The following is a 26,566-nucleotide window of genomic DNA, read 5'->3' as shown; positions in this document are numbered from 1 at the left end:
TAATAGACTGTTTTATTTATTTAGCTTCAGAGATGCTGTCTTAATTCTGTATTTTATGTTCTTGTATATCCTGTAACTTTTGTTGTCCTTCTTGAAAATTGTCCTGAGAATCTTAGATTTTTAATGTTTTGAGCATCATGCTAGCTGTGCATAAACACTCTATAAACAGAGCATTGTCAATAGATTTTATGAGACTGATGTGGGATATAAAAGAGAAAAGTGATAATAAAGTAATGAAAAAATTCATGAATATCGGAAAATAAATTATTCTATTTTGGGTCAGGGATTTAGCTTATTGGCACCATACCTGCCTCACAAGCCCAAGGGCCTAGGTTCAACACCTGGTACCTCCCCCCAAAAATAAATTCTACGTTGATTTTTTGCAAATTGTAAAATTTCCAAATCTGTGGATGTGAGGAAGGGCTTTTACAGACAAATATTTTCGAAGGTGACAATAAAGATGAATTAAAGTGGAAGCTTCATAGACCTTCATGTGTTTCCTAATTCAAATCCAAATTATTAATCAAATATGATAGCTTTACTTGAAAATACCTGAGCTAAAACTGGAGGAGGCTTAGATAATGTGACTGTGTTAAAAAATGAAGCTTCTAATAAGGCTAAGAAATAGTTTTATTTTATGTAGCTTGCAAGAAAGGGAACCAATTGGCCTTTGAAAGATAGTTTCCATAGCTACTGGGTAGAATCAAAAGCAAAAGCTGTGGTAGCAAGTTTTCCCTAAACTACCTTCACTGCATTATGGTAGCTGCCAAGGCAAGCATTGTCAGGAGCTTGCTATTCCATAGATGAAATGCTGGGAAATTGTTCAATCAAGTGTCTGTTAGAAGCAGGCTTCCTTTGTGAGAGTCTCATCACAGGTCCAAGGTTTGACTCACCTTGCATAGGAAAGGCTCTCTCAGCTCTGCTGAGCAGTGTCCCACCCTGCCAACTGAAACTGTTTTGTGATTTAAACATGGGGCCACTCAAATTATAGAAGAATCCTGAATTTTCTGATTTTAGAATTTAAACAAAAATGGAATGAAAAATGATTTCTCAAAGGATCCAAAAAGTGATCACTTTGGATGTTTTAATATAATTTGGTTGGCTAAAAGTAGACTTCATATGTGAAAGAAACATTGTGATAAAGTTTTCTTTTATCCTTTTTTATCTTTTTGGTTTTGGGAAAGAAAGTACATACTGAAGATATTATCACATTGCTCTAACTGTATATTCACTTAACATTTATATTCGTGATAATCTGATCTTATATACAATGCACTGTGTCATGTAAGCCTGTGTAAAATGCCTTCCCAGAATAGACTTACAAGGTACAGATGAGGAAAAATACATGCATTTTTGATTTATTATTTACATGTCTTTTGATTTAGATTTGTGTATTTTTTTGTATCTTTATTATTTTTCCAAAACATTTTCCCACTCATATTTGTTTTAGAGCTGATACAGCAAAATGCCTTCCAAAGATTGCATGAACGCGATTAAGGATGGCGTCTCCCTTAGCTGCATAGCCCAAATGCACTTAAGAACCCACAGTCCACGTAATACTTTTAAATGTCAGGCCATTTTCCTCTAATAGAGTGTGATTCCAGAATAAGTACAAACTGATTTTTTTTCATGTTCTTTCTGTTGTTTTTATTGTTTAGAAGAAGAAAATAGGAGGTTTAAACAGGTCAGATTCTCATAGCATTGTGTGTTTTTTGTTTTTTTTTGAAATTGGGTGAGTAACTCAATAGAGAGATGGAGCTGATTTTGTCTTGGTCACTTCAATTTTTAATGTCCAAAGTATCCCTGTATACATATCACTTATCCTGAAATTTACCTAAAAAACAAGACTGGAGAAGACTTGTCTGACTAAACATATTCCTGGGGTATGTGGAAGCAGGAGACTGTGTCATCTACAGAGAGCTATGTGGCAGAATAGATAAAAGTAGGAGAGGAGAGAAAACTATTTACAACTCAGAATAAGAAGGGAAAGGATCATCATAAACAACCATATCTCAAATCTCTGGGAACTTCCCTTGGAAAGGAATGTCAGTTCCAGAGATACAACTTGTATCAACTGCTGAGTACTAGACAAATGCCTATATTTATAAATACAAATTATATTTTGCAAACAAGATGTAAATAAATCTTCTTGGGGATGATCCAAAAGTCAGATGAAAGAGCTGAAGGTCATCATGATTTTGATAATTTTTTTAAAGATATTTGAGATTCTCATCTGGAATATGACATGTAAGTGTGTCTCTGTGACTTAAAAAAAAAATTATTGCTGGGTAGTACTGTTAACTCTGAAATAAAACCCAAAAGAGGACAGAAAAGAGAGTTCTTTGACATTTGAAAGCAAACAATTTCTGGAATGAAGTTCCAGAAAACATCAATAATTGTTTATAAGCACAGTGTGGGAATCTTTGAGGCAAAGCACATGAAGTTAACTGAAACATCTAACTTGCTCTCTGAAAGCCAGTTTTCTTCATCTACAGGTTCCAGAGCTGAAGTGAAACTGAAGCCTCTTTTGAGGATTAAATTCCAGAATAAGAAAATTATAAAGTTAGAAAACTTAGAAACTCAGGATTCTTCTTAGGTACAATAGGATTGTGGTGAAGTTGTCGTTAGTCAGTGTTGGGAGGTTGGAGGCAAAGGAGCAAAAATGTAATGAAAAATGCTTTTCTGTAAAATGAGATTTAGAAACTCAGGATTCTTCTTAGGTACAATAGGATTGTGGTGAAGTTGTCGTTAGTGTTGGGAGGTTGGAGGCAAAGGAGCAAAAATGTAATGAAAAATGCTTTTCTGTAAAATGAGTTGAGTATTCTGTCTTGAAGGAAAATAGAGTCCAGAGATGGAGGTTCAGTGTGTGTTTTGTAAGTTGCATTGTACTAGCATTCACCTAATATTTCACATGGAGGTGGCTGGTGGCACTGCCATATGCCAGCTTGGGCCTGGGCCAGAGAAGCATACAGGAAGGCTTTTGCATTCCAGCCGTCCACTCCCGCCTGACAAAAAGCACTTTTTGTGTGTGGTGTAAGTGGCCAAGTTATTTGTACACAATGGGAAGCTGAAATTTCATTTCCACATGAAATTAGTGAATAATGGCTTTCAAGACTCACTGAATAAGCATGCCCTACACACATGCGAAGTCTGCTCAGATCGCTGGCCATCTGGATGAAAAATAAATCAGTTATGCAGCTACTTTGGGGGCATCAGAAGTAAACTGTGGCAAAGGCAACATGTATGGATACTGTACTGAGTCTTTTGTTTTTCATCAGGATTTTGCTGTGTCGCTTTTGTGACTCCATACCACTTTAGCACTGGCCAAAATATGCTTAGCCACAAATGTGTGTACTTTGATCTGCAACTGTGATGTAATTGTCTGCCATGTATCTGCTTTATGGTTTTGTCTTTTCACTTTTTTGTACCAGTTCTCAAAATACTCCTAAACATTAACCTTAGATTTTAGGGTCTAGAAGAGTGGGTATTCCATGTACATGGCTAAGAGTGAAATACACACCTCTAGACCTCAGTGATAAAATTTATATTTTTTCCAAATTGTGATGTCACGGTCTCCTTTTCTACTAATTTAAAAATTAGTTGTTAAAATGATGATTTGAGAAAATCTGATTTTTTTGTTTTGGTGGAGTGTGATTTGCTAAAATAAGGCCATGATTGTTTAGTTTTAGATAGCAATAAATTGGTACTTTGCCTACATGCAATGATTACAGCTAGGATGTGGAACTCAAGTGAAAAGAAGCAGATGGAAATATCCCCTAGGTAAGAACGAATGTTCACAAAAATGGAACAAATGTGCCAGCGAGATGTGTAATCATTTTCTTTCAAATACATATGATTTGGTTTTTTTTTAAAAAAAATGTTGGCAAAGCAGTATTTAGCTTTATTTAATGTGTTTGGTTTTTCTTTTAAAAATGCTTTGGAATTTAGCACATGAATGAATATGAAGGAAAGGTAGCAGTGTTTGAAGGAAATTGGTTAATGAGCTGTAAAATAATTGCTTTATTTAAGAAATTTGGGGAGCAAGAAAAATCAGAATGTATCTGGTACAATGATTTCTCCTGCAATCTGGTTTTATAATCAACAAGGTTAAGAGTAAGTAGGAAGAACTGAGGTATTGGTAGGGTTTCCTAGAATTCCTCAGTATACTATTTCATGGAATAGACTATTCAGGGTATACTCTGAGATCAGACTTGTTAGTATTGTGCTCATATAAGTCTGTTAATTCTCATTCTGCTCTAAATAGGTCATCAGCTGCAGTATTGCTGTCCTTTGCAATCTGAGCTATTTGCTGAAACTATATTAGTTATAATAGGATTTAGCTTGTAACTTTATAGTGTAAGCTATACACATTAATTAATTTTGAGGCAGCAGCTCATTAATTTTTTTTCCTGGTAAACTCAATAAGAGTGTATTTTGGGAGATCTCAGCACATGATATATTAAATGGACTTTGATAAGTGAATTTGGCTGATTTGAATGGCAGCTATGAAAAATTCCTATTTAGGGGAATGAAGCCTGATAATTTTAAGCAATCTTAAAATGTTTAAAGTATTTAATTGTACATAATTATGGGGTACAGTGTGGTATTTTGATACATATATACAATGTATAGTAATCAAATCAAGGTCATTAGCATGTCCATTAAGTCAAACCTTTATCATTTCTTTGTCTTAGGTACAAAATCTTGTCTTTGTGTCACTTTGAAATATATAATAATTTCCATTATAGTTATCTACTGTACTAACATTTATTCTACCTATCTTTTAATTTTTTTTCTCTGTTAGCTGATCTCTTTCTATTCCTTCCTCCCTCCCCTGTATCCTTCCCAGCTTCTGTAACCACCATTCTATGCTTTAGATCCATGAAATAAACCTTTTCAGCTTCCACATGAGTAAAAATATTGTCAGGCTTTTTTTTTTTTGCATAATATACTATTCTGTAGGTTCTTCATCCATGTTGCTGCATATGACAAGGTTTCATTCTTTTTTCTTTTCTTTTCTTTTCTTTTTCTTTTTTGTTTTTTTGAGACAGGGTCTCACTATGTACTTGAGACTGACCTGCAACTCTGTAGCCTAGGCTGATCTCTAACTCACAGCAATCCTCCTGCCTCAGCCTCCCAAATGCTGGATTACAGGTTTGCGCCACCACACCTGGCTAAGGTTTCATTCTTTGTCCACAAGTGAATGATATTCCATTGTGTATATACCCCACATTTTCTTCACTCATTTATCTGTCAGTAGATACCTGGGTTGATTCCATAACTTGGCCATTGTGAATACTGCTACAATAAACAGTGGTGCGTGAGTTGACATACTGATTTCCTTCCCTTTGGATGTATATGTTCAAAGTAGGATTGTTGATTCATAAGGTGCTTCTACTTTTTGTTTTTTGAGGGATCTCCATACTCTAGATTCTAATGTGATGATGTAAAATACTATTTTAAAATCCTGTTTTAACATTGTGGGTTGTTTGTTTAACATAAGTACCTCATAAATTAAAGGAATTGGGGTTCATCTGGGATTGATGTATTACATGGTAACACTTAGACAGAAATAAGTGAAAAGGGTTTTAGAGACATTAATCTATTCCGCTTGCTTTATAATGAGAAAACTGAGACCAGAGAGGTTGTTATTGCTCTAAAACGAGTCACATGGTAGGAAACTGAAAGGAGGAGGTTCGCTTCTCTCACTTTCCTTCCTTCCCTCCCTCCCTCCTCCTTCACTTCTTCCCTCATCTCTTACCTTCTCTCTCTCTCCCTCCCTCCCTCTCTCTCTCTCTCTCTCTCTCTCTCTCTCCCTCCCTCCCCCTTTTTCAGAGTCTTCACTGAGCTACATCTCCAGCCCTTTTTATATTAAGACAGATTGTTATTAAATTGCAAGTTCCCTAGGCTGGACTCAAACTTGTGACCCTTCCTGTGTCAGCTGCCCAGAGTGCCGGGATTATACACCTGCACCACTGCCACCACGAATGGTGTGTTCATGGAATCCGGAATATCTCTTCATGGAACCATGTGTAGAAAAGAAAGCGATAAGCCAGTGCAGAAGCATTTAATTTGGAAACAAGAATGTTTCTGTTTGAAGTGTGCCCAGATAGGTCTTCTTAGCAAGGTTTTGGAATCTTTTCTGGAATTTGTTTAAGGGAGAGACTGCACAAATGTTAAAGGCTGCATACTGAGAGTTACTGATCTGATTGAGAGAGGAGTTTCCAACAAGAAAGTTTCTTGTCATAGTTAGAATTTCCAGTGTGCTTCATAATTTAATTTTTCCTAAGAGAATTTTGATGAAATTATGCATTAAATTTACCCTCTCTTAGTGATCTATGCTAAAATATATTTTCCTCTTTCTTTGCATACTAGAACCTCCAGAATGCTCCCAATTTATTTCTTTTGACTTGAGAAGGTATCCTTTGAATCGTAACCATGTAAAGCCGTTCTGGGAAGAAGCAGGTCATAGCTATGGTACCTACTCTTTTGTGTTAAATGTAGCATCTCATTCCTATTTCTTTTGAGGGACTGCACCTTGATTTTGAATTTGGAATAGGGAACTATATAGTCTACATGTGTTTGGATGAGTTAAGGTGGTTATTCATTTATGCCAGTAGTGTTCTTCCAGACAGCACACGACCGTGTGAATAAACAGTGTGGACAGTCTTCTCTCTGATGCCTGTGGCTGCCTGCACAGAAGGATGAGCACTGGAATAGAAGGGAGCACCTTAGATTTTTCAAGTCATGATAACATGTCTGCCATTGCTTACCAGAACATGCGGCATTCTCAACTCTGTGTAGCAGAAAGGAGAGGCGTCACTGTACTAGACATAAACTCTCTATTTGGTGCTTGAGCCACCAAAATGCATCTACTCACATGGTAGAGCCAGTGTCTATTCAGACTGGGGTGTTATTCAGACTGGGTGGGTGTTATTCCAGGACCCAGGCTGATGGAAGCTCTGCCTTGCTCTGACGTTTCCAAAGTTGCTCTTTGTTCCTCTCCATACCGTTGTGCACGAAGAGGGAAGCTGCATGGGATCATCTGTGGAGGGTTATGGAGGCCTGTTGGTATACGCTATGTGTCACTGCACTTGGATTTTATTGTCTGGAACTCTGTCTGCAGAGGAGGTAGGGGAATGCAGTTTATCTCTGTGTCCAGAAGAAGAGGAAATGAATTTTGATAAATAGAGTTTATACAAAAGCACACACACATAAATATACAATTTATACTCTAGTATTAGCATTATATATATACATAGTTTTATATATATATATATATGTATATCATATATGATGTGTATTATGTGTTTTCTTGTGTAGACAGAATAGGTTAAATATGTAGATAATATCCATATGTACTCATAAAGAAATAGCTGTTTATAAGTCAATCCTGGGAGTTATTTAGTGTTTTGTATACATTTTATCAATGTGATTCACTCTGTTTTTGAGTGATCGAATGCCTTAAGTTCCATTTCTACTCCCTCTTTGATGTCATTATCTAGTTCTTCTTTATCATGTGGCTTAGGTCCAGAGATGTCTGGGCCTTTGTATTATTTCAGATTGTCATCCTCATTTCCCTTGCGCCTTGAGGCAGAAGGTATTAAGGGAGAAACCCTGGTTAGAAATGGACCTTTAAGGTTTTGTTAAATCCAGCCAGCCCAGTTAGTCAGAGTGTGTATCCCTTCCTCCTGAGCTCTGGGCAGTAGTATGCAGGAACCTTTGATTTACTTGAATCTCCAGGTAGCTGTGCTTTCCATGTGACCACTAACCTTTAACCACCCCATTCCGCCCTGGAATCTCTGTCTGACATCCAACTCTGCTTCTCATTATGCTCCTGGAATTAGGAAAGCAAAATACTGTGTTCAAATGGTCTGGGCCATGGAGTCAAACAGCTATAAATCTTACTATTTCCAACTTTAGGCTTTTCTATCTCATCCCTCATAAACTATATAATGCATGCTAATATATTTAATTCTTTTCCTACATAATGTTAAAAGTGAAAACTATGATCGTTCTTAATCGATCAAGTCTGATTAAGTTCACCCATCCCATCACTTCTGACAATCCTGGTTTGGAGGGCTAACCTGGGACTGGCTGTGTTAGCTCATTTGGTGGCAAGCAGGTAATTCAAAGGGATTTAAGTACTTACTAAGATAGAAAAACTACAGATGAAGAAGAATGGTGACTCTGCCTTTTAGAATAGGGATGTAAACCATTTCATGAAAAAGTAATATTTTTCTCTTGTATAAGACTGAGAACATTTAGTCAGTCTTGGAGACTTCCTTACAATCTGTGGATCCCTGAGGATATCTGGAGACCCTGGCAGTGAGGCCACCAGAGATTTTTATAAAAGATGGGCTTGAGTTATTGCTTTAGCACTAATCTGAGTGGGGGATTGAGGCAGCAGGATAATATTCTTCCAGTTGACCTTATTTCTCTTAGCCACAAACAAATGAACCATTCAGATTTTAAACCTGGGAAAAGCCATATAATCGCAGGTTACATTATAAGCAGAGAGAGGTCAGAAAGGAATATCTGCTAATAAAATGAAAAGGTCACTTTTCTAGGGGAAGCCAAAGTGAATAAAGTACATCACTTGGCAAAGCCAAGCAAGATGATGGAAATGATATTCTCTTGAGAGTATGTGACATGTGTTCTCTGGCAAGGAAGGGGCCCTCCTCTGACATCCAGAAATACCACGGGCAGGGTTCCCAGGCCTCTACCTGTGGTCATCTTGGTCACTTCTGATTACCCGAGGCTGGAATGGTGGAAGTGATTGGGGTATGAGAGTGAGAAGCGCTGGTACGAATTGGTCTTCCTGAGTATGGCTTCCTGTCACCTCCATGGATTTGTAACTGCATTATTTTTCAAGTTTTCATACTAACCAGGGCCATGTTGATAAAGGAGCTCCAGCGGGACCCTTACATTCTTGGACTAAAGCCCCTTTTCAAGGGTCATTTTCTTTTCTTTTTTTTTTTTGGTACTGGGGATCGAACTCGGGTCCCTGTGCTTGCAAGGCAAGTGATGGAACCCCTGAGCTAAATCTCCGGCACCCCCCCTTTTTAAGATTAAATTTTTATTTGTTTATTTATTTATGTTACCGGGGATCGAACTCAAGTCCTTGCGCATGTGAGGCAGGCAGCGGAACCACTGAGCTAAATCCCCAGCAAGGGTCATTTTCTTTGTGTGTGTTTGTGTGTGTGTGTGTGTGTATGTGTGTTAAAATTACTTTTATTCAGGATGAAAGTACAACACGTAGCCAGATTAGACGATATTCTGTGATTAGGTTTTTACCGCATATTTCAAAAGAACAATATACTTACTTTTCATTGTTGTTATTGTAATATATTTCTTTTTATTATTATTTAGAAGGTTACAATGTAGTGTTTCATGTAGTTTTTCTGTAATGGCAGATAGAGAACATTTTGCATACAAATACAGGCAGAAAAAGTTAACACATGACTTCTCAAAGTTATAACAAGGAAGACACCAAATTTACCACCTGGAGTTCGGAGTTCTGGGAAAAAGAATTTTTTTTTTTTCATTAAATAGGCACTTTCTTGGGTATCATGTGGCCGGATAAAAGGTCTATACTTTGCAGACTGCAGTGGCGTACAGCTGGTGGGTTTGGGGGCAAGGGTGTCTATTTAAGTGTTATTTTCAAAATGTCACTCTTAGCTCTAGAACATTTTTCTTCCTTTGCAGTTATAGCTTCAATTGTACTTATCAGTAGACAGTGCCTCTGTTTACATACAGTCTCACCTACAGATAACAAGCTTCAGAAAGGCTGTTCTGTGATTTGTTGTCCCGGGATATCTGATGACTAACCCAGAGCATCATTTCAATAAATGCATGTGAATTTAAAACTGCTGTGTAAATAAATAAACAAACCGTGTACAAATGTGTGGCTTTTGAGGTCTTAAATTCTTAAAACTCATGCCTCTTTCAATATCATTTATCGTTTTATCATTACTTTGTACTTCTGGTACATGTCAAACAAAGATAAATCTCTGTCTAGGCTCTTGATTCTGAATTAATGAAATCCAAATTAAATTGGCTTTAACCAAGAGTTACTTTATTACATCTGTATATAAATTTTAAAACCATCTACCCCTACTTAGGAATATCATACTTTGTTAGAGTTAATGAACGTACAGCTTTTTGATTATTCAAAGTGAACAATGCACCGATGATTTCTAAATTGTATAGTTTCAACCAATATGAGCTTTTGGCAGGGTGGGGGGGTGCTTGTGCTCTTACACAGCCTTGGTGTTAAAACTGTGTTGGCTGTTGGGACAGCTTTGTATTCAAAACCTGCCAATGGTTGTCACTTGTCACCAAGTTGCTGAAGTCTGAACTGCCATTTTAGATTTGTTTGAAGAGTTTATAAATAAGTGGTTGTGATTTTCTAATTAGTAGAGTCAATAGCATCTTTTCTGATAATGTTAACCTCATCTAGAAATCAGATGCCTCCTAACTGACTATAAGTGGTATCTTAGTATTTCCCACTTCTGCTAATATTCTGGCTTTAGTAATACATTGAAATGAAGTTTCATTTTTCCTATCCTCTGCTCTATGAAATACAGAAGATTAGACTTTTACATTTTTCAATTTTTGTTTCTCAGACTGCTAAGATCACTGGTTTTGCTGGTAGGTAGGTAAAATTTCTCAGTGCTTACTTGTGCTTGTATATTTACCAGGATATTAACCTACATTTCTTTAGAATAATTGGTGGTATGTGTGTACTCATGTCTCATTATTAACCATAATGATGTTTGTGAAATTCATCTTGGGTGTGGAAATAGCAAATGCTGAACCATTTTCATTAGAAGAAATTCACAGGTTTCTGTGAGCCTCTGGTCATAACATTTTTCATCAGCTGATACATATGAAGTCTTAAGTGTGTTTTATGTGCATTTCTATTTAAAAACACCTTATCTTATATTTTCTCTTGTTTCAGTAATGTTGAACTCATAACCAATAGCACTGTAACTCCCATCCGAATGGAGCTGATGCAGTGCACAGTTTTATCCATGAGACATAACCCCTTTCTGTGCTTAGGAACACTAGTCTGGTCTTCACCACTGTGCTTGGGGACTCTTTTCAAAATCAGTGAGGTTACTGACGAAAAGCACAAAAATTAAAAAAAATGTGGTAAAATGTAGATCACAAGAAGGGTACCTGTTGACAGTGAGAGCTGTAGAGCGTCCCATTTTTTGGCCTCAACTGGGAGCATGAACAATAAATAGTACTTTAATTTTTGGCACTCGGTGCAAGTCTGCAAGCGAATGTGAAAGTGCTGTAAATGTTGGTTTATGGGTTGGAAAATGTGTTTAATGAGTAAGCTGGCCCATCTGCAAGTACGGAATGTGTAAATAATAAGGGTGGAGTGTATGATCACCTGAAATTGAGGATGAGGAATCTGAGGCTCACTTTTGAAGAAACTTGAGTTCAGAAAGCATCTACAGTGACAGAATGCACATTGTGCACTACAGGCATCTATAGGGTTCACGCCATTTATGCTTGCAAAAAATAAGCATTGGTAAGATCATAGACCAAAGTAGTGTTTTCTAAGTTCTAGCTTTTGAGGTGAAGGGACAATATATCGTTTTCAAAATCTTATGTCTTCTGTATTGACGCACATATAATAAGTCAGTGATTTAATATTGAAAGAAGAATTACAAGGAGTTGTATTGTCAGCCTTTACTCTTTCACTCTCAACTTCTTTTCTCCAACCTTTTCTCTCACAGCCGTATACCAGCCTGGGCCAACTTTGGTAGCACAGCAGGCTTTCTGGTGAGCAGCAGTTAGCCATTCTTGGTCTCATATAACAGAGAAGCTGGTGGGCTGAATACATTCAGTGTGGCTCCTGCTGCAGGAGCTTATCTTATTCACTGGTTGCTTTGTCATTGTTACTGCTTTTAAAAAAGCATTTTTTTTTTCATCTGTATGCTCAGATTATATAGAGGGAGACTTTTGCTATTGAGGTATATTCTTATCAGGATGTTTTTCTTCTATTCCATAAATAATGGTATTATTAGACATAGGATGAAGCTCTCTTGCAGTCAGTGCCAAAGGAAACAATACAATAGGAATATACAGTGGGGGGTTAGCTAGATAGAGCCACTATCTTGTTATTTTTCCTTGCCTTTAATCAATGCTGTATTCTCTTAAAACTTTCTTATCCATTTTTTTTGCGGGCACTGTTTGTGAATTTCCTTCTTTTCTTTTTGTGACAGTGTTTCTGTTTCTTTAATTTATCAAGGTGACACAGCAGTCTCATTGTATTGTGGCTACAGACATTCTCCATTTGCCAGAGAATCTTGTTTGTTGCTGGGTTTCTTTCCTTTTGGACTAAATAGAACATTTCTAGTTGATTTGCTTTTGAATATGTTCCAGTCTCTAACTTTGTTAGTAAGTTAAAACATTTTTTCATAAAATGGGTTGAGCCTTTCTCTAAAGCAGAAATACAGCAGTGTCTTCCTCTAATGGAATTCCCATCTATGATGATCTGTTCTTTACGGTGAGTTTTGACTCTTATACCTTCTTTATACTTCGGTGCCTGCAGAATCATTTTCTCTTTTATCCATGAGAACTTAGCCAAGAAGCAGAGGAAAAAAAGGCTTTTGTGATTAAAAAAAAAATGACGTAAGCTACAAATCTCACTTCTTTACCCACTAAATACACCTTTTTCTTTACACATACAGAGTTTACCAAAAAAATGTACGCATCAGGAAAAGAAAATCTTGTATAAATATTTTAATAATAGATTTACTGAGATATCCTGAGATTAATGTGAGTTATCTTTTGGCCTCTGCAATTGCAAGAGGTCTTGAAGTGGTGGCCATTAGCTTCCAGGCATTTATTAGTATGATGAACTGGTGAAGTGCATATACATTTCTTTGGTGGACTCTGTATAAGATTATAGGAAAGATGATTTTTCACTAGAAGCCACACAAAGCTTTGGGGAATATCTTTCTGTAAGGCTTGGGAAAATGGATAGAAAGAAATAAAAGAGAACAAATCTTTTAGCAGTATACATCTTCCATCTTTTACAAGACTTACTACTGTCTAGTTCATTAAAATTTTTAGAGAAGCAAATTTAGAGATCATTAAAGTAATAAACACTGGGGATATCGTTTGGTTTTATTAGTCACTAATAGTCAAAAGTAGCTATAGGTGTCTTTTATTATTATTTTTCTTTCTGAAAATTGACTCTGTCTACTGTTATTTCAGGCTTTTGTTATTGCTGTTGTTAGCTGTGATAACCATTCTAATCATTGCTTTTCAGTACAGAGAGATCTGTGGAATATACATAGCCCAAGTGAGAAACAAATAATGATTTTTCATAGAATGTATAACTTGATGTTTCTTTTCTACCTTTGTTTGGATAAGCTGTGACCTAGCCCTACAAACTTGCTTCAAGTGTAAGTTTATGGGCCAGAACAAATCCATAAGATGCTAAGTAATGTAGAATGAATATATGTATCAGTTATTTAATATGTTGATTAGTTATTTTTTATGTGCTTTCCATTTAAAAGCAATAAATCTCAGAAATAGTTTGACCCCAGTGATGGTGTCTGTTCTAATGGATAGTTTACTCTTCTCACTTACATTTTTTTTTTCAGGAAGATGTGCAATTGCCGTGTGCTTCCATTTCCTCTTTTCTAAAATAAGGGCATTAATGTCCAAAATCTCTTTGGGCTGCTGCTATAGTTGTCTGTGATTTCTAAGATGGTTTCTATGTAGCCTCACAGTGTCTTTCTGGTGGGTATCAGTGGTCTCCATATCTGCCATTTCAATGCATATGGGGTGGTCATCAACAGAACTCCCTGAAAGCAAGTATGGGGAACATGAGTTGCAAGGTGTTTTACTATCAATTTTTCTACATTGTCAAATAGGAATCTATCAAACTCAGGGAACAAAGAAAATTGTTGAAGTTACTTAATACTTCATCCATAAAATCAAAGAGGTAACAGCTGTTATTATCTTACTGAACTTATTTGCCACAGATCCACAGACAGGAAAACTGATACTCTGTTCTTTTTTAGAAAAAGATAGCTAGAACTTGGGATGTGGCTTAGTGGTAGAGCACTTGATTGTCATGCACCAGGCCCTGGGTTCAATCTCCAGAAAGGCAAGATAAAAGATGGATGGCTAGGTGGGTAAGTGGATAGATAGGTAGATGAGATATTTGGAAGAAAAATTTTCCTGGCTGAAGTGGCTGACAAACTTTTGTAGAAGTAAAACTGGAGCCTTAGGGTGAGTAATGTTAAAGTCCTAAATTGTAAATAAATAGATTACAAGAAGGGGACATTGAAGAGAAAGATAAATTTGCAAAATGCCCAAGGGGTGACCAGTGTAAGATTACAAGTGATTTGAAACATCTGAGAATCAGAAAAACATTTTGTTTGATTAGCATTGTGAATGTTTCCCGTATGTTCTTTTCTCTACTTGTACTCTTTTCAGGCAAGTATCTGGCTGTCTAATACATATTTCCCACCATTGACGTGTGAAAATATATAAATAATTGTAAGGATGAACCTTTCCATAGAGATTATCAGTGCCAGCCACTGTTCTATATGCTTTTAAAAGTTACATATTTAATTCTCACAGCAATCCTAGGAAGAGGCAGAACATTCATGTTCAGGGACTGCATGAGTTGGAAGAGGTGGATATGTTATATTAACCAGTTACAAATTTCTCCTGTTCATGTTTCATTGATCAAAGCAAGTCATAGGTCGAATCAGCTATCAGTGGATGGGGAAATACAGTCATCCTACACATAGGGGCAGTGTGTATGTGTGTGTTGGGGGGGTGGTAAGTAAGGATATCCAGGAACACAGGGTAGGTGACCTTTTCCAGGTCAGTGTGCTCATAATGGAATGGCTTAGATTCTGAGCTCAGGCTTGCTGGCTCCAGAATTGTGTTAACCACAGATCTCTTCTGCCTCTTCAGTTATCTGATTCTCAAGGGGAATTAAAATGGATTTTTAGAGCTTCCTATGAAATTAATATACATTTTTTGTGTGGGTATCATTTGAACAACTATGTACAATACAAAAAATCCTAACTCAAGCTAGAATCAGATAACATATGGCTTTAAAATTAAGAATGAAGATGTAAGGGTCAGGGATTTGGCTCAGTGGTTCTGCCGCCTGCCTCACAAGTACAAGTGCCCAAGTTCAATCACCAGTACCAAAGAACAAAACAAAATAAGAATGAAGATGTGGAGCCGAGGTGCCTTGTCTAAATTCTGACACTCAACAGCTTTGTGACCTTGAGGAAGATATTTGTCTCTATGCACTTTTATTTTTCATTGTCTGTAAAGAGGAGATAATTAGAGTATTTACCTCAATTCTGGGGTGAAGATTAAAGAAGTTAGTACCTAACTCTAAAGTCACTTTGGAACATAGTCACTGTATTAATTGCTCTCCTCATTGTCCTGTGTCTTAAATGTAACTAAATGTATTCAAAGACTGTTACCTCTTTATCCATCCTCTGCTGAAAGAAGGACATCCTTTATCTTTTGGACAGTGGCATTTTGTTGGCTCTTTGTCTGAGACACTCATTACTTGCCTTTCCTCTTTCCTTTTGAGATACAAAAGGTGTTTTTCCCCCTCTCCCTCCCTCTCTGACTCTCTCCCCCTCCCCCCACCATGAAACAGATGATAATTATAAATGCTTAGATTTATTTATGTATAAACAAAAAGTTTACAATAACCTGTCCTGACAGTTATTTTTTCCTCCTGTTTATTTTGCTGTTACTATTCTGCAGAAACATCTGCTGCTGTTTGCACACCAGTTGCTCTCCTATCTTTTGACGCACTGTACTTCCGCTGAGAGTATCCTAGATAGTTCTGTATCTGAGATTGTTAAAAATTCTCGCTCTTTATGGCTGAGTAATATTCCATTTTATAGAAAAACCACAACTTCTTTATCCAGTTTCCAACGGATGGGCAAATAGGTTGTTTCCAAGATTTAGCTATTACAAACTGTGCCGCTATAAACATGGGTGCACATACTTCTCTGTGATATGATTCTTTCAGTTCTCTTGGAAAGATACCCAACAGAGGGATGGCTGGGTCAAATGGAACCTCCAGTCCAAGCTCTTACTCCTAAGTGAAATAAATAAGGCCCACATGTGTAAATACCGAATAGTTTCCCTGGTGTGAATATTCTGCAACAATGCATAAGATTCTAATAAGATTACTGACATTTAGAAATGGGAGGAAAGGAGCTAAAGGTGTAGGGAAGGTGTGATACGTAGGGGAAGAACAAAAAGGGAAAAGAAAAAAATGTGAGAGAATGAAAAGATGAAAATAAAGTGTTTGTAGATGGGGAGGGGAGGAGGGGGTGAAGGGAGGGCAGAGGTAAGGGGAAAAAAATGAGAATCAAGACTTGCCATGTAAAGGTACATGATCCCAACAATGAATGTAACTGTACTGTATCCCTAAATGTACCAATAAACTCAATAAAATAAAAAAAAAAATTCTCCTCCAAAGTTTGCTTGCCATATTATATACATGTTAAATATCCTTAATCCAGAAATCTGAATTGCAAAACATTGCAAAATTTTGAGAATGTCTTAGCTGGATTTTCAGATTAGGGATGTGCAACTGCTAAAGTCTATGAAACTCTCTGAAATATGAAAAACTTTGAAATCTGAAACACCACTGGTCCCAAGCATTTCAGAAAAGGGTTAGGCTGTCTGTATTAAATTATTTCACAGGTTGATATTTCTTTCTTTTGCATCTCTTACATATTAAGGTCTTGGTTTTTCTGTTTTTCCTCTAAAGATTCTCATTATTAGCTATTTTTCATTTTTCTGCTATGTGACATCTCAGATATTAATTAAATGTTATGCCCATTGGGTCATAATTAGATTGTTTGAAAGAATATGGAGACATATGAATTTATTTTTTATTCTCTAGACTGTTTGAAAAGTTCCTGTGTCTTTTAAATTCTGCTATTGGCATTTTGAAGGGTGCTGCTGTGTGAGTGGGAAGGACAGGGCTGGATGAGGAAGCAGCTCCTGGCTCTGTGTCCTGCGAGGGGCCCTGGAGCACTCACATTATACAAATGACCTGAAGCTGTGCACAGCATCTCCTAGTTGACAACTTTCTACAGAGACACTCAGTATAAATTAAATATGCTGATGATGGAGACAGTGAGCAAATAATCAGAAGCATATTAACTGCTAGTTAAATATTCTAGAACAATGGGGAATGTCATCAGTATGTCCCAAAGTCACTATGGCGTGAAGGAAGCAAGAGGCTCCATGTCACTTAAATATTTTAACTGGAAACCTCCAGCAGAATTAGTTCAGTTGCAATGACTGCAAAAATTACGGAGTTAAAAAAATGAGTTTATTTTTGCTGTTGTTCCAAAGAAACATATCAAAATAGTTTGGAAGAAAAGGCAGTGTGGGAGTATAAAGTATGAACTCATGCAATAGCCCTTGACAATTGTTTCTTCTCTCAGAACATTCTCTAAGCCCCGAGTGAGAGGAGCATTTCTGATACAGTGCTATGCGACCTTATCTTCCAGGTCGAAGTTCTTCCATCCAGTGTGTGTACCTCACTCAAACTAGCAATCAGGATCTCATTCTGAGGAATATAAAATGTGGGACTAATGGCAAGAAGAAACCAGAAATCTCTAGAGCTCACCTAGGCTATCATGAAAGTATCTAGACAGGAAGAATAGAAACACTTGCTGCAGAAGCTCCTGCCTCCCTGAGTATTGATGGTTCAGTTCCTTCAGAGAGATGATAACGCATTCAATGAAATGCCTCATCTTCTTTATTCTAGCCACAGTGCATTTGTGGTACTTGTAACTAGGAGAAAGCCAACTCATACAGTTCTGTCTTTTATAGAAAAGGAGAATATAACCAACATGCAAGTTCAATGGTACAGTAGCTTTGGAAAGGAAAATGAACTTGGTTCTGATAGGTCAAGGATTCAAAAAAATGAATTGGTAGGTGACCAAAGAATCAAAAGTCATTCCTTCTAATACGAAAGGCAAGGCTATTGGGTGGTATGATTTAGAAAAATCATTAAATTTATCATGCTGATAATGGTTTAGTGGGGTAGAGACCTGAGTTAAGAAGGGCCTTATATGGACATTATCTCTAGACAGAGTGACTCTGAGGCCACAGGTCATGAGCTTCTTATTCCCCACAAGTAACCAGCATATAGCTCTGTAGTGGGGTGGCCAGATGGACAGCCACATAGTGCCTGTGTATACTTAGAAAGCCTCTCCTCTCTGTAAGGCAAAGTCAGTGTTTTTATAGAGTACTGGGCTAGCATCTTATCATACATACTGGGGATCCACAGTAGACTTTTAAAATAATATTGTGATGAAAGAACTACAAAGGTATCTATGGGCTAATATGTGTATCTGTGGAGGTTTATCTATGAAATATGTCATTTGAATGATTTCAGGTAGTCCTCTAGTCCTCTTGACCTCTCTTGAGAAATGGCATGTAAAATCAGTTTCATAGATTTAAAATACCCAGCTTTTCAGTAAATACTTTATAGTCCTATTGCTGTGAAGTTGTCTGGCCAGTTTGTCTATAAAGGCTTTCTCGATTCTCCTTGTTAGGCATAAACACTGCTTTTGCTGAAAATATATTAGATTTTGCTTCAGGTACTGATTATGTGTTACTAAGTCGTATATGTGTGGGTTGTATCTATGTTGCGCATAAGTTGTACATATGTTGGGTATCTGTTTTCTAGAATTCTTTGGATCAGAGGTGATTCAGATATGGGAGTTTTTCAGATTTTGGAGTATTTCCACAGACATTAGTGACTGAGAATTCACCCTTGTGTGTTTGACTCATGGTATAGAGGAAGAAGATTTTAGAGTACAAATTTTGTGTTACTGTTCACCAGGGCTTCTGTTGATACATCTTTCAATATTTTCCTTTGGAGACTCCCCAACCTCCTTTTTTAAAGCCTGGACAGATGGCTTGAGTCTCTCCACAGATACTTTCTTGGGGCCTTCCTCAAAATAGACACAGAATGAAATATCAGGGCCATTGATAATTAAAAGCCATGGAAAACTAAATTAGTTTTTGCATAAGGACTATTTTCACTTATTAGATGGTTAGCATGTGTTTTCCTTAAGAATTCCCCTTCAAGATGGGCATGGTGGCACACGCCTGTAATCCCAGCACTCTGGAGGCTGAGGCAGGAGGATCACTGTGAGTTCGAGACCATCCTGAGCTACATAGTGAGTTCCAGGTCAGTCTCAACTACATAGTGAGACCTTGTCCAACCCCCCTCCCAAAGAATTTCCCTTCAGTTTTAAGATATGTATAGCCTATTGATTTTGAATATTACCAAAATTAATGAAAGAAGATTGGCTTTGGTAGAAAAGAGTTCCATTAATACGTTTTTTCTTATTTGTCAGATATAATACAGAATTAGATTTCTTTGGGGGAAATTTTTAATAGTAGGAGAAGAAATATAGCAGGTACACGAAAACTCTGGATATTCTAGATTTCTTAGATAATATGGACACATAAGGAATGCTTATTCAGAAACCTAGTTTTTTCTGAAGTAAAAATTCATGTTGACAAGTCGAGTGGTGCTTCAGTGCCTCAGAAAAAGTATATGTCTCCAGAAAACCTTTTTTAAGTCTTTAAACTGACTTTACAGCCAAAGAAGGAGTTATTACAAGAGTTAAAGACTAGTCATTCTGATATGGTATTGAAGTTAGAGGAGTTTTTTTTCCAGTAGGTAATTTAGAGAAGCATTACATATAGGAGAGCTTTGGTTTTAGTTGGCTCTAGACAAAGGAGGAAGATAAAATGAAGTTGCCTTAAATCAAGATTAAATCCAGGCTTTCCCAACTTTATAAGAAAAACTGGAGGATAAAAGCACATATTAGTGAATTATACAAGTTCCAAGTCCAATAAAAAATGGGGAAACCTAGACAAGTTGTTTTTTTCCATGGCTTTCTTACTAGCAAGAGTATATGAATATCTAAAATGTACAAAATACTACATTAGTTTGTAATCTTGCCTCAAGTCAGTGAGACCATCTTTGCTCTGAAGTATGATCTTTGATTCATTGAGGACATTTTTAAATTCTTCATGCAAAAGACCACACAATCCCAGCTTTTCTGTATCTTACAGCCCAGTAAGAGGAGAAAATCAGCTAAGCAAGCAGTTGCAACAGAGTGGATTGTAGGAATGATGGTATGAATGAATCATTAGATGAAAACTTGTCATTTCTTGTAGAGAGTTAAAGGATAGGTTTGTGAATACATTTATAGGGTTAAGATTTGGATACTTTTTTTTTTTTTAAGGCAGGCAACTAAACTTTTTTTTTTATAAGTATCTGTATTCCAAAACTCTAAATTCTTTTAAAAGATCTATTTTTTTTTTGAGTGGAGAGATTGGTGGACACATCTTAACAGCATAACGCAACAATCAAACTCCTACTGAGGAATGTGTTAAACCTGTTGAGTTTCCTGCTGAATGTTAACTTCAGTTACTGCTGTGAAAAATCCTATAAAGGTTGATACACTTAGAATGCACTCTCAGCTTGCTATTGTACCTGATGGATGCTAAAAGATTCCCCCAAAGCCTGTAGTGGGAGAGTGGTTTTTGGTGTTCTAAAGTTGTAGGACAATTGAGTGTCAGAAAAACTACATAAAGAAGTTTGATCTGTGTTGTGGCTCTAGAGTTTGGCTAAAATCTGGCCTTGCGCTCAGTATTTGAAGGAATAGGTAATTAAATGATGTGCTTTGGAAAGGCTAATTAATTTAGCCATGACTCAGGGGCTGCTGCCACCGGTCTCCCCATCTGCCCATGCGACAGGTGCACCTGGCATTCGGCATTGTCATGGCTTCTGCAGCGGCCGACTCCCCATGATGCCTCTGTGTGTGAAGAGAATAGTCTTGGCCCTCCTCGGGGGCACAAACCTGTTCTCTCCGCACGTGTACCAGATCGCCAGTGAGCTCTTATTCTTGAGGCCCACTTGAAATGAGGAATGATGATGATTAATTGAACTTTCCACAATTTTAATGTATGACTCTGCCCCAAGGCACAAGTGAGAATAATCATCTATCTGATTTCCTGTAGGCATTTGGTGTAGTATCTTTGTGGGGAGGGGAGCAGGAGATTGAGATTCTAATCTCTGTCTAAGCATAGGCTTTATATTGGGAGTTTGATTTGTACTTTTCTTTGGTGCAAAGAATATTAGCACTTGGATTTCAGTGGCTTAAGTTAGTGTCCTCATTGGTACACATTAAATTGGTCAGGAACTTCTTGTATCCTTGGAGATACCAATCATTTCTTTATTTGTGATTATCTTAGAATTAAAAGCAGTTATAACAGGCAGTGATAGGTGTGGAGGTCCAAATTCTAACAAATATGATTGTAAATAAGTGTGTATTCATTGCTATTTTACAAATTTGGAAAAACTTAATGAGCATATTCAAATTTTTGAGTAATGGGACAATACAGATGTTTTCTAGCCTATGCAAGCAGCCTCCATTTTCTATGGAAAGCAAGTATTTGAACATTAGCATTGTTTAAACTTTGCTAAAGCTGAGGACTAGAGGCCTCTGGGGGCATTGTGATCTTTTGGGGGATCTAGAAGGTCAAGTCTATTTTTATAAAAATATTATGATGTTATTTGATTTTATTAAACTCTCATTTTCTCACAAAAATATAGGAGTTTGGTTGAGGCTGCCTTACGTGACTGTAGTGTTGAATATAAAAACAAATATAAGAGTCTAGATGTCTCATTTCTGTTAACTAGACATTAAAAATGTTTGCAAAACTAAGAAACAGTTGCACTTGTTTTGCTATATTTTGTTTTGAAATCCATAGTTCTCGTTCATAATTGCATTTATGTTAACTTGCAGGAGAATTATTATTGCTGTTTTAAATGAATAATACATATTTTTAAAGCATGTTTTAACTGTGAATGTGAGAAGTTTTGGTACATATGACCCACAACAACAAAGCTCTCAGTTTTATAATGTGTGAAAGAATACTACATCCTCGTAGTTTGGGAACCATTATTGTATATGGAGAATCACAGCACTGCTTAGCACACGGGATTGTTTGAGATTTAAATATTTCATGTAACATATTTAGGGTAGTGCTTGACCTAGCAACTACCCAATAAGTATCAGCTATTATGATTCTCTTGTTGTTGGAAAAATTGGCCAACTGCCTCTTAAAGAAATTATTTTGCCCTGCACCTACAAGTGAAACAGAAGAATTGCAGTTTTGACCCTGGAAAACTTAGCCACTGGGATCCTGTCTCAAAAATAAAAAAGGATGAGGGGGGAAGGTCTTGTGTTCAACTGCTAGCACCACCAAAACAAACAGACAAACCAACTGACCAACTGATGCAAAGAAATGAAAGAAAGAAAGTTACCTGGAATAACATCCTGTGGCAAATATTAGAGCAGTGTATTTAAATTATCTAAGGGAATTTAGAGAATAACATAAAACTAGTAATAGAGTCCTTATAATAAAATATTTTTGAGGACAGACCCTGAAGACCTGTTCTATGTGATTTGTAGTTTAAAAATGAAACCGAAAAAGTATCTTAGAAAAGACAGGATGTATCTTAAGAGAGACTTAGTTTTAATTTTTTGGTAAAAATGTTTACTAACATTCATTTTTAAATCCTGCTTTGCACATAGTGTGTCTGTGTTGATGTGCTGTTGGACCTCAGGCTGGCTCTCTTTCTATAGGCCCTGAACCCTCTCGATTTGGAACTGGCTCATTTTACATCCCAAGCCAATAATTAAATGGTCCCGGAATAAACTCATTTGAAGTCTTTGCTGAATGAATCAGAATTTCCACTTACATTGGATTACATAGTTTTAGTGAGTAGAGAGTCTAAATATATTAAAATATAGTATATAAATTACCACATATATTGCTAAGTTTTAAAGTCCTTGGAATAGAGGAACTTAAGCACCAAAACTAACAAATTTAAAGTTTTGGGGAATGCATCATAGGATTCTTTATTGCCACAGTATCTTTAGCGCAGGAAAGGAAATTGAATTTGGATTTTTAAGATACCCAGAGAATTTCTTTCTTTTTAAATATGTACACAGGTATATTTAGTTATGCTTTATTTTTCTAGAAAAGTCAAGTAGAGCTGACACATGTTAACTGGTGCTTGATCAAAGCAGTGTGTAACACAGTTTGCTTGATGTGAGGTGAGGTTCTTCCTTGTGATACTTCACTTTTCACATGTGTTGCCTGTACGAGCAGTTTGTGCTGAGGAGACTTATAATGAGTTAGAAACAATTTTTCACAGTTTTACCAGGTGTTCTGGCTGTGATTCCTTTAGGGCATTCTCACAGGGATACCATCTGCCTGGTGGAGAACAGGCTGCATGGCAGCTCAGTTTTCCCCATTCTGGTTGGGGAGGAGTCTTTGGTTTCCTGTTGGGTGGCCAGAGAGCGTTGACGTGTCTCCTTGCAGTCTGAATTGTCCACACATCACACACAGAATCTATTCCACCTTGCAGATGCACTTTCCTCGGAGAACACTTGCTAAACATGCAAGCCTTGCAGATATTCTCAGGAGTTCACACATGTCAGCATCGTGTTAGCTTTTTTTGAGGTTTCCCTATAGGCTGGCTTTGAGGGTATGTCAATAGCACAGTGAAGATCTATGGTTTATGCCAAAAGGAAACTTGCTTATTATCTTGCGTTGAGGTTATCTGTGGCTGTCCTGAAGGACTTGAGAAAGCAGAGACTAATTTGCCATCTGCATATAAAACTGGTACAGTAGAGTGGCTCTGTTTTTATCCTTCTTGGAGAGAAAAGTTCTCTTTGCATTGAACTGAAAGAAAAGTGTTATGGTCATCTTTGTTATATCTATATTCTTTATACTCTCCTTTTCCCTCTTTCTAAATAAGAATCTATAGTCTTTGTTAAAAGTCCCTGGTCATTTGTTTTGTAATCATAAAGCCAATACCCACTTTCTTAATGAGCTACTGGCTTTGCCACAAATAGAGCAAACTAGTGATGCATTGTAAAAGCACAGTTGTCTATTTCTAGCAGATGAACTACTAAGTCCTTCAGATGGGAACAAGAGTGCATGTGGATGTGAGTGTATTTAATTTGCTTTGGGTAGCATGTAAGCCAACTATTCTTTGTTTATTTTTTACACAGAGCTGTTTGTAAGAACCTTCAATTTGCATGAGAAAGATGCTAGTCCCAGTTGGTTTCACACATATATTGCGAGGGTGAGGGTTTTGAAGACATAGCTTGTCAGGGATGATTAAACCCAAGGGCAGTTTAGGTAACTGTTAAAAACACCAAATCATTTATTTTTAATGTCTTGAATAAGTCAGTAATTTGATCCCCAAAATGTCAACTTCCAGAAATTTTGAGTATTTTTTCATAGAATCTATTCAACCTCTTTATCATTTCCTTACTTTTATTAAAGGATGATGACTTTTTCATACAAAAATAAAATATTCCTACTTAAACTACTGACATAAAGTGCACACCCAAAATCCCAAGGACTTAAAATATTTAGAATTACTAACATTATTGAATCCAGACAAGGAATCATTTGTTTTTTCATCTTGAAATCCTTTTTTCTGAAAGGAATAAGATCCAGAAGATGTGTTCATAAAATACCACAGAGTTGGAGTGGCACTGCTCTACGGGTCTGAGCTACAACTGGCTTTGCCCGTGTATCCCATAAGGACCCTGAACTGTTGGAACCATTAGGAGTTCCTACTTAATGACACTGTATGTAGTATTTCTTGCATAAAATACTTCACACAATTACAGAACTTGGTCTCAAAGAGACATTTGCATTTTTTATCCTTGCAAATACTGCCCTTTATTGACAGCTAAGTGAGATAGATATTAATATACAGTCAGAGAGGCCTGGGCCCTTCAGGAAGTCAACACAAAAAATAGAGATATCAGAATTATGGTTAAAGACAAATCTAAAGGAGCCTCAGGATGGAAAAGCAAGAGCCAGGCCTGTGTGCCTCCCTTCTTTAGATATAAACAGCAATTTGAGATTATAATGTAATCAACACCACCTGGTCCATCAAGCCCAGAAAGGCATCACACACATAGGTGGGTAACCAGAGCATCTAGGGACCCCTAATCCCCTCCTTTCCTAAAAGTGCTTTTGTTCTTTCAATGTTTGGGGTTGCTAGAGTCTTTCTAGAGGTAGTTTCTAGGTTCTTTCTGTCCTGAGCAAAGAATTGGTCAGAACAAGTGCAAATGGTAGCAAGGTTTTACATTTATTAAAGACAGTAAAATAGAGGTTCTGCAGAGCCAGTTTGGTCCAAGTAAAAGTAGGAAAATAAGTATACTTTACAGGATGAGAGTGGACTACCATGCAGGAGAGAAGAAAGTGGCAAAAAGCTCAGTGTGGACTGTCCTTTTTGTATCTCCCACTCCTCAGGCTGACACCAGGTCTAGGCCTTCCTGTTGACAACTCCTGGAGTTCTCTCTGGAAGTCTGTGTGTGTGGCTTTGGGAGCTGTTCTGTGCCTGTGCCCTGATATTTTGTAATAAGCAGGTCACAACTGCTTTTCCAAACAGCTTTGCCTTGCCGTAGTCTCCTACTTTATTGCTATGTGATTTGTTTCCCTATTGGAACAATATTAGCCAAGTGACTATACTTGTAATCCATGGATTGATTGTAGTTTGACCAACTGTATACCCATGTTGTGATTTTGCTCTAAATTACTTGTGACAGAGGGCCTCAATGGCTACCCGCTCAGGACCCCACCTGGAAATCCAGGAGTGGTTCTCCTCCTTATTTCCAATAATACTCTCCTAACTTCTTCCTTTGGTTTATAACTTCATACCTTAATGTTGTGAGACTATGAACTCACATTTGATGTCTAACAGGTCAGAAGTTATACTTTTCCTATATCATTACCATCTAGCCACTGAGTTGAAGTGGCTCCCAATTGTCTAAACTTGAGCAGTTTTCCAGCTTCTAAATGTGGAGAGCACAGGAGTAGGGCTAGGGTTGAGAATGTCTCTTCCTGTGGCCTAGATTACTCTGAGATTCCCTCATATTTGTCTCTATTTCAATGCAGCTGTTTGAAAGTGGGCTTGTCTCTATTTTCTGCTTAGGTCAAAACTAAAATCAATGTTTCTACTTTCTACATATTTTACTCATTTCACCAAATCAGATGGCTAATGTGCAACCCCTTTAGAGATGGTCCTTTCATATTGATTCATTACTCTTTATTGAATGCTTAACAATATACTAAGTGGGTGTCCACAAAATGTCATGACTTATTAATATTTTCCTTTTAAAGTACTGTGTGATAGCTAAAACCATTTAAGTTATTTTTGAAATTTAATGTAATGTGATTTGACAAGTACCTATACAGTGATAGTCCTAATAGTTGTTATAAAGGTTATCTCTTAAGCATAAAATAGTAATGTTCTTAACCTGTATACTGTTTTAAGTCTTATCATTTAATAGAATGATAGTGATAAGATAAACTCTTGCTCTGTTCATAGAAGTGTCTCTTTTATGTTAAACTAGCTTTGTGAAAAATTAACATGCCATTAGCATATATATTAAAA

The 26,566-nt window shown here is 37.0% G+C and overlaps 1 protein-coding gene across 3 annotated transcripts in view; it reads left to right on the top strand.

The window, feature by feature from the left end:
* Positions 1-26,566, top strand: part of Nckap5 (NCK associated protein 5) — an 855,349-nt gene that overhangs the window by 307,825 nt on the left and 520,958 nt on the right. Inside the window, exon 1 of one of the 3 annotated variants that reach the window (XM_033757250.1) lies at positions 12,481-12,526. The exons of the other annotated variants lie outside the window; for them this stretch is intronic. Within the exon in view, the coding sequence (XP_033613141.1) occupies positions 12,492-12,526 (35 nt within the window). The 5' untranslated portion in view covers positions 12,481-12,491. Of the gene's footprint in view, positions 1-12,480; positions 12,527-26,566 lie in introns of those variants that run through there. 3 annotated transcript variants of the gene reach the window in all.

The sequence above is a fragment of the Fukomys damarensis genome, unplaced genomic scaffold (genome assembly GCF_012274545.1).
Source record: "Fukomys damarensis isolate Sample0158 unplaced genomic scaffold, DMR_v1.0_HiC HiC_scaffold_29, whole genome shotgun sequence".
Classification (NCBI taxonomy): Eukaryota; Metazoa; Chordata; class Mammalia; order Rodentia; family Bathyergidae; genus Fukomys; species Fukomys damarensis.
This window is presented reverse-complemented; position numbering and strand designations above follow the sequence as displayed.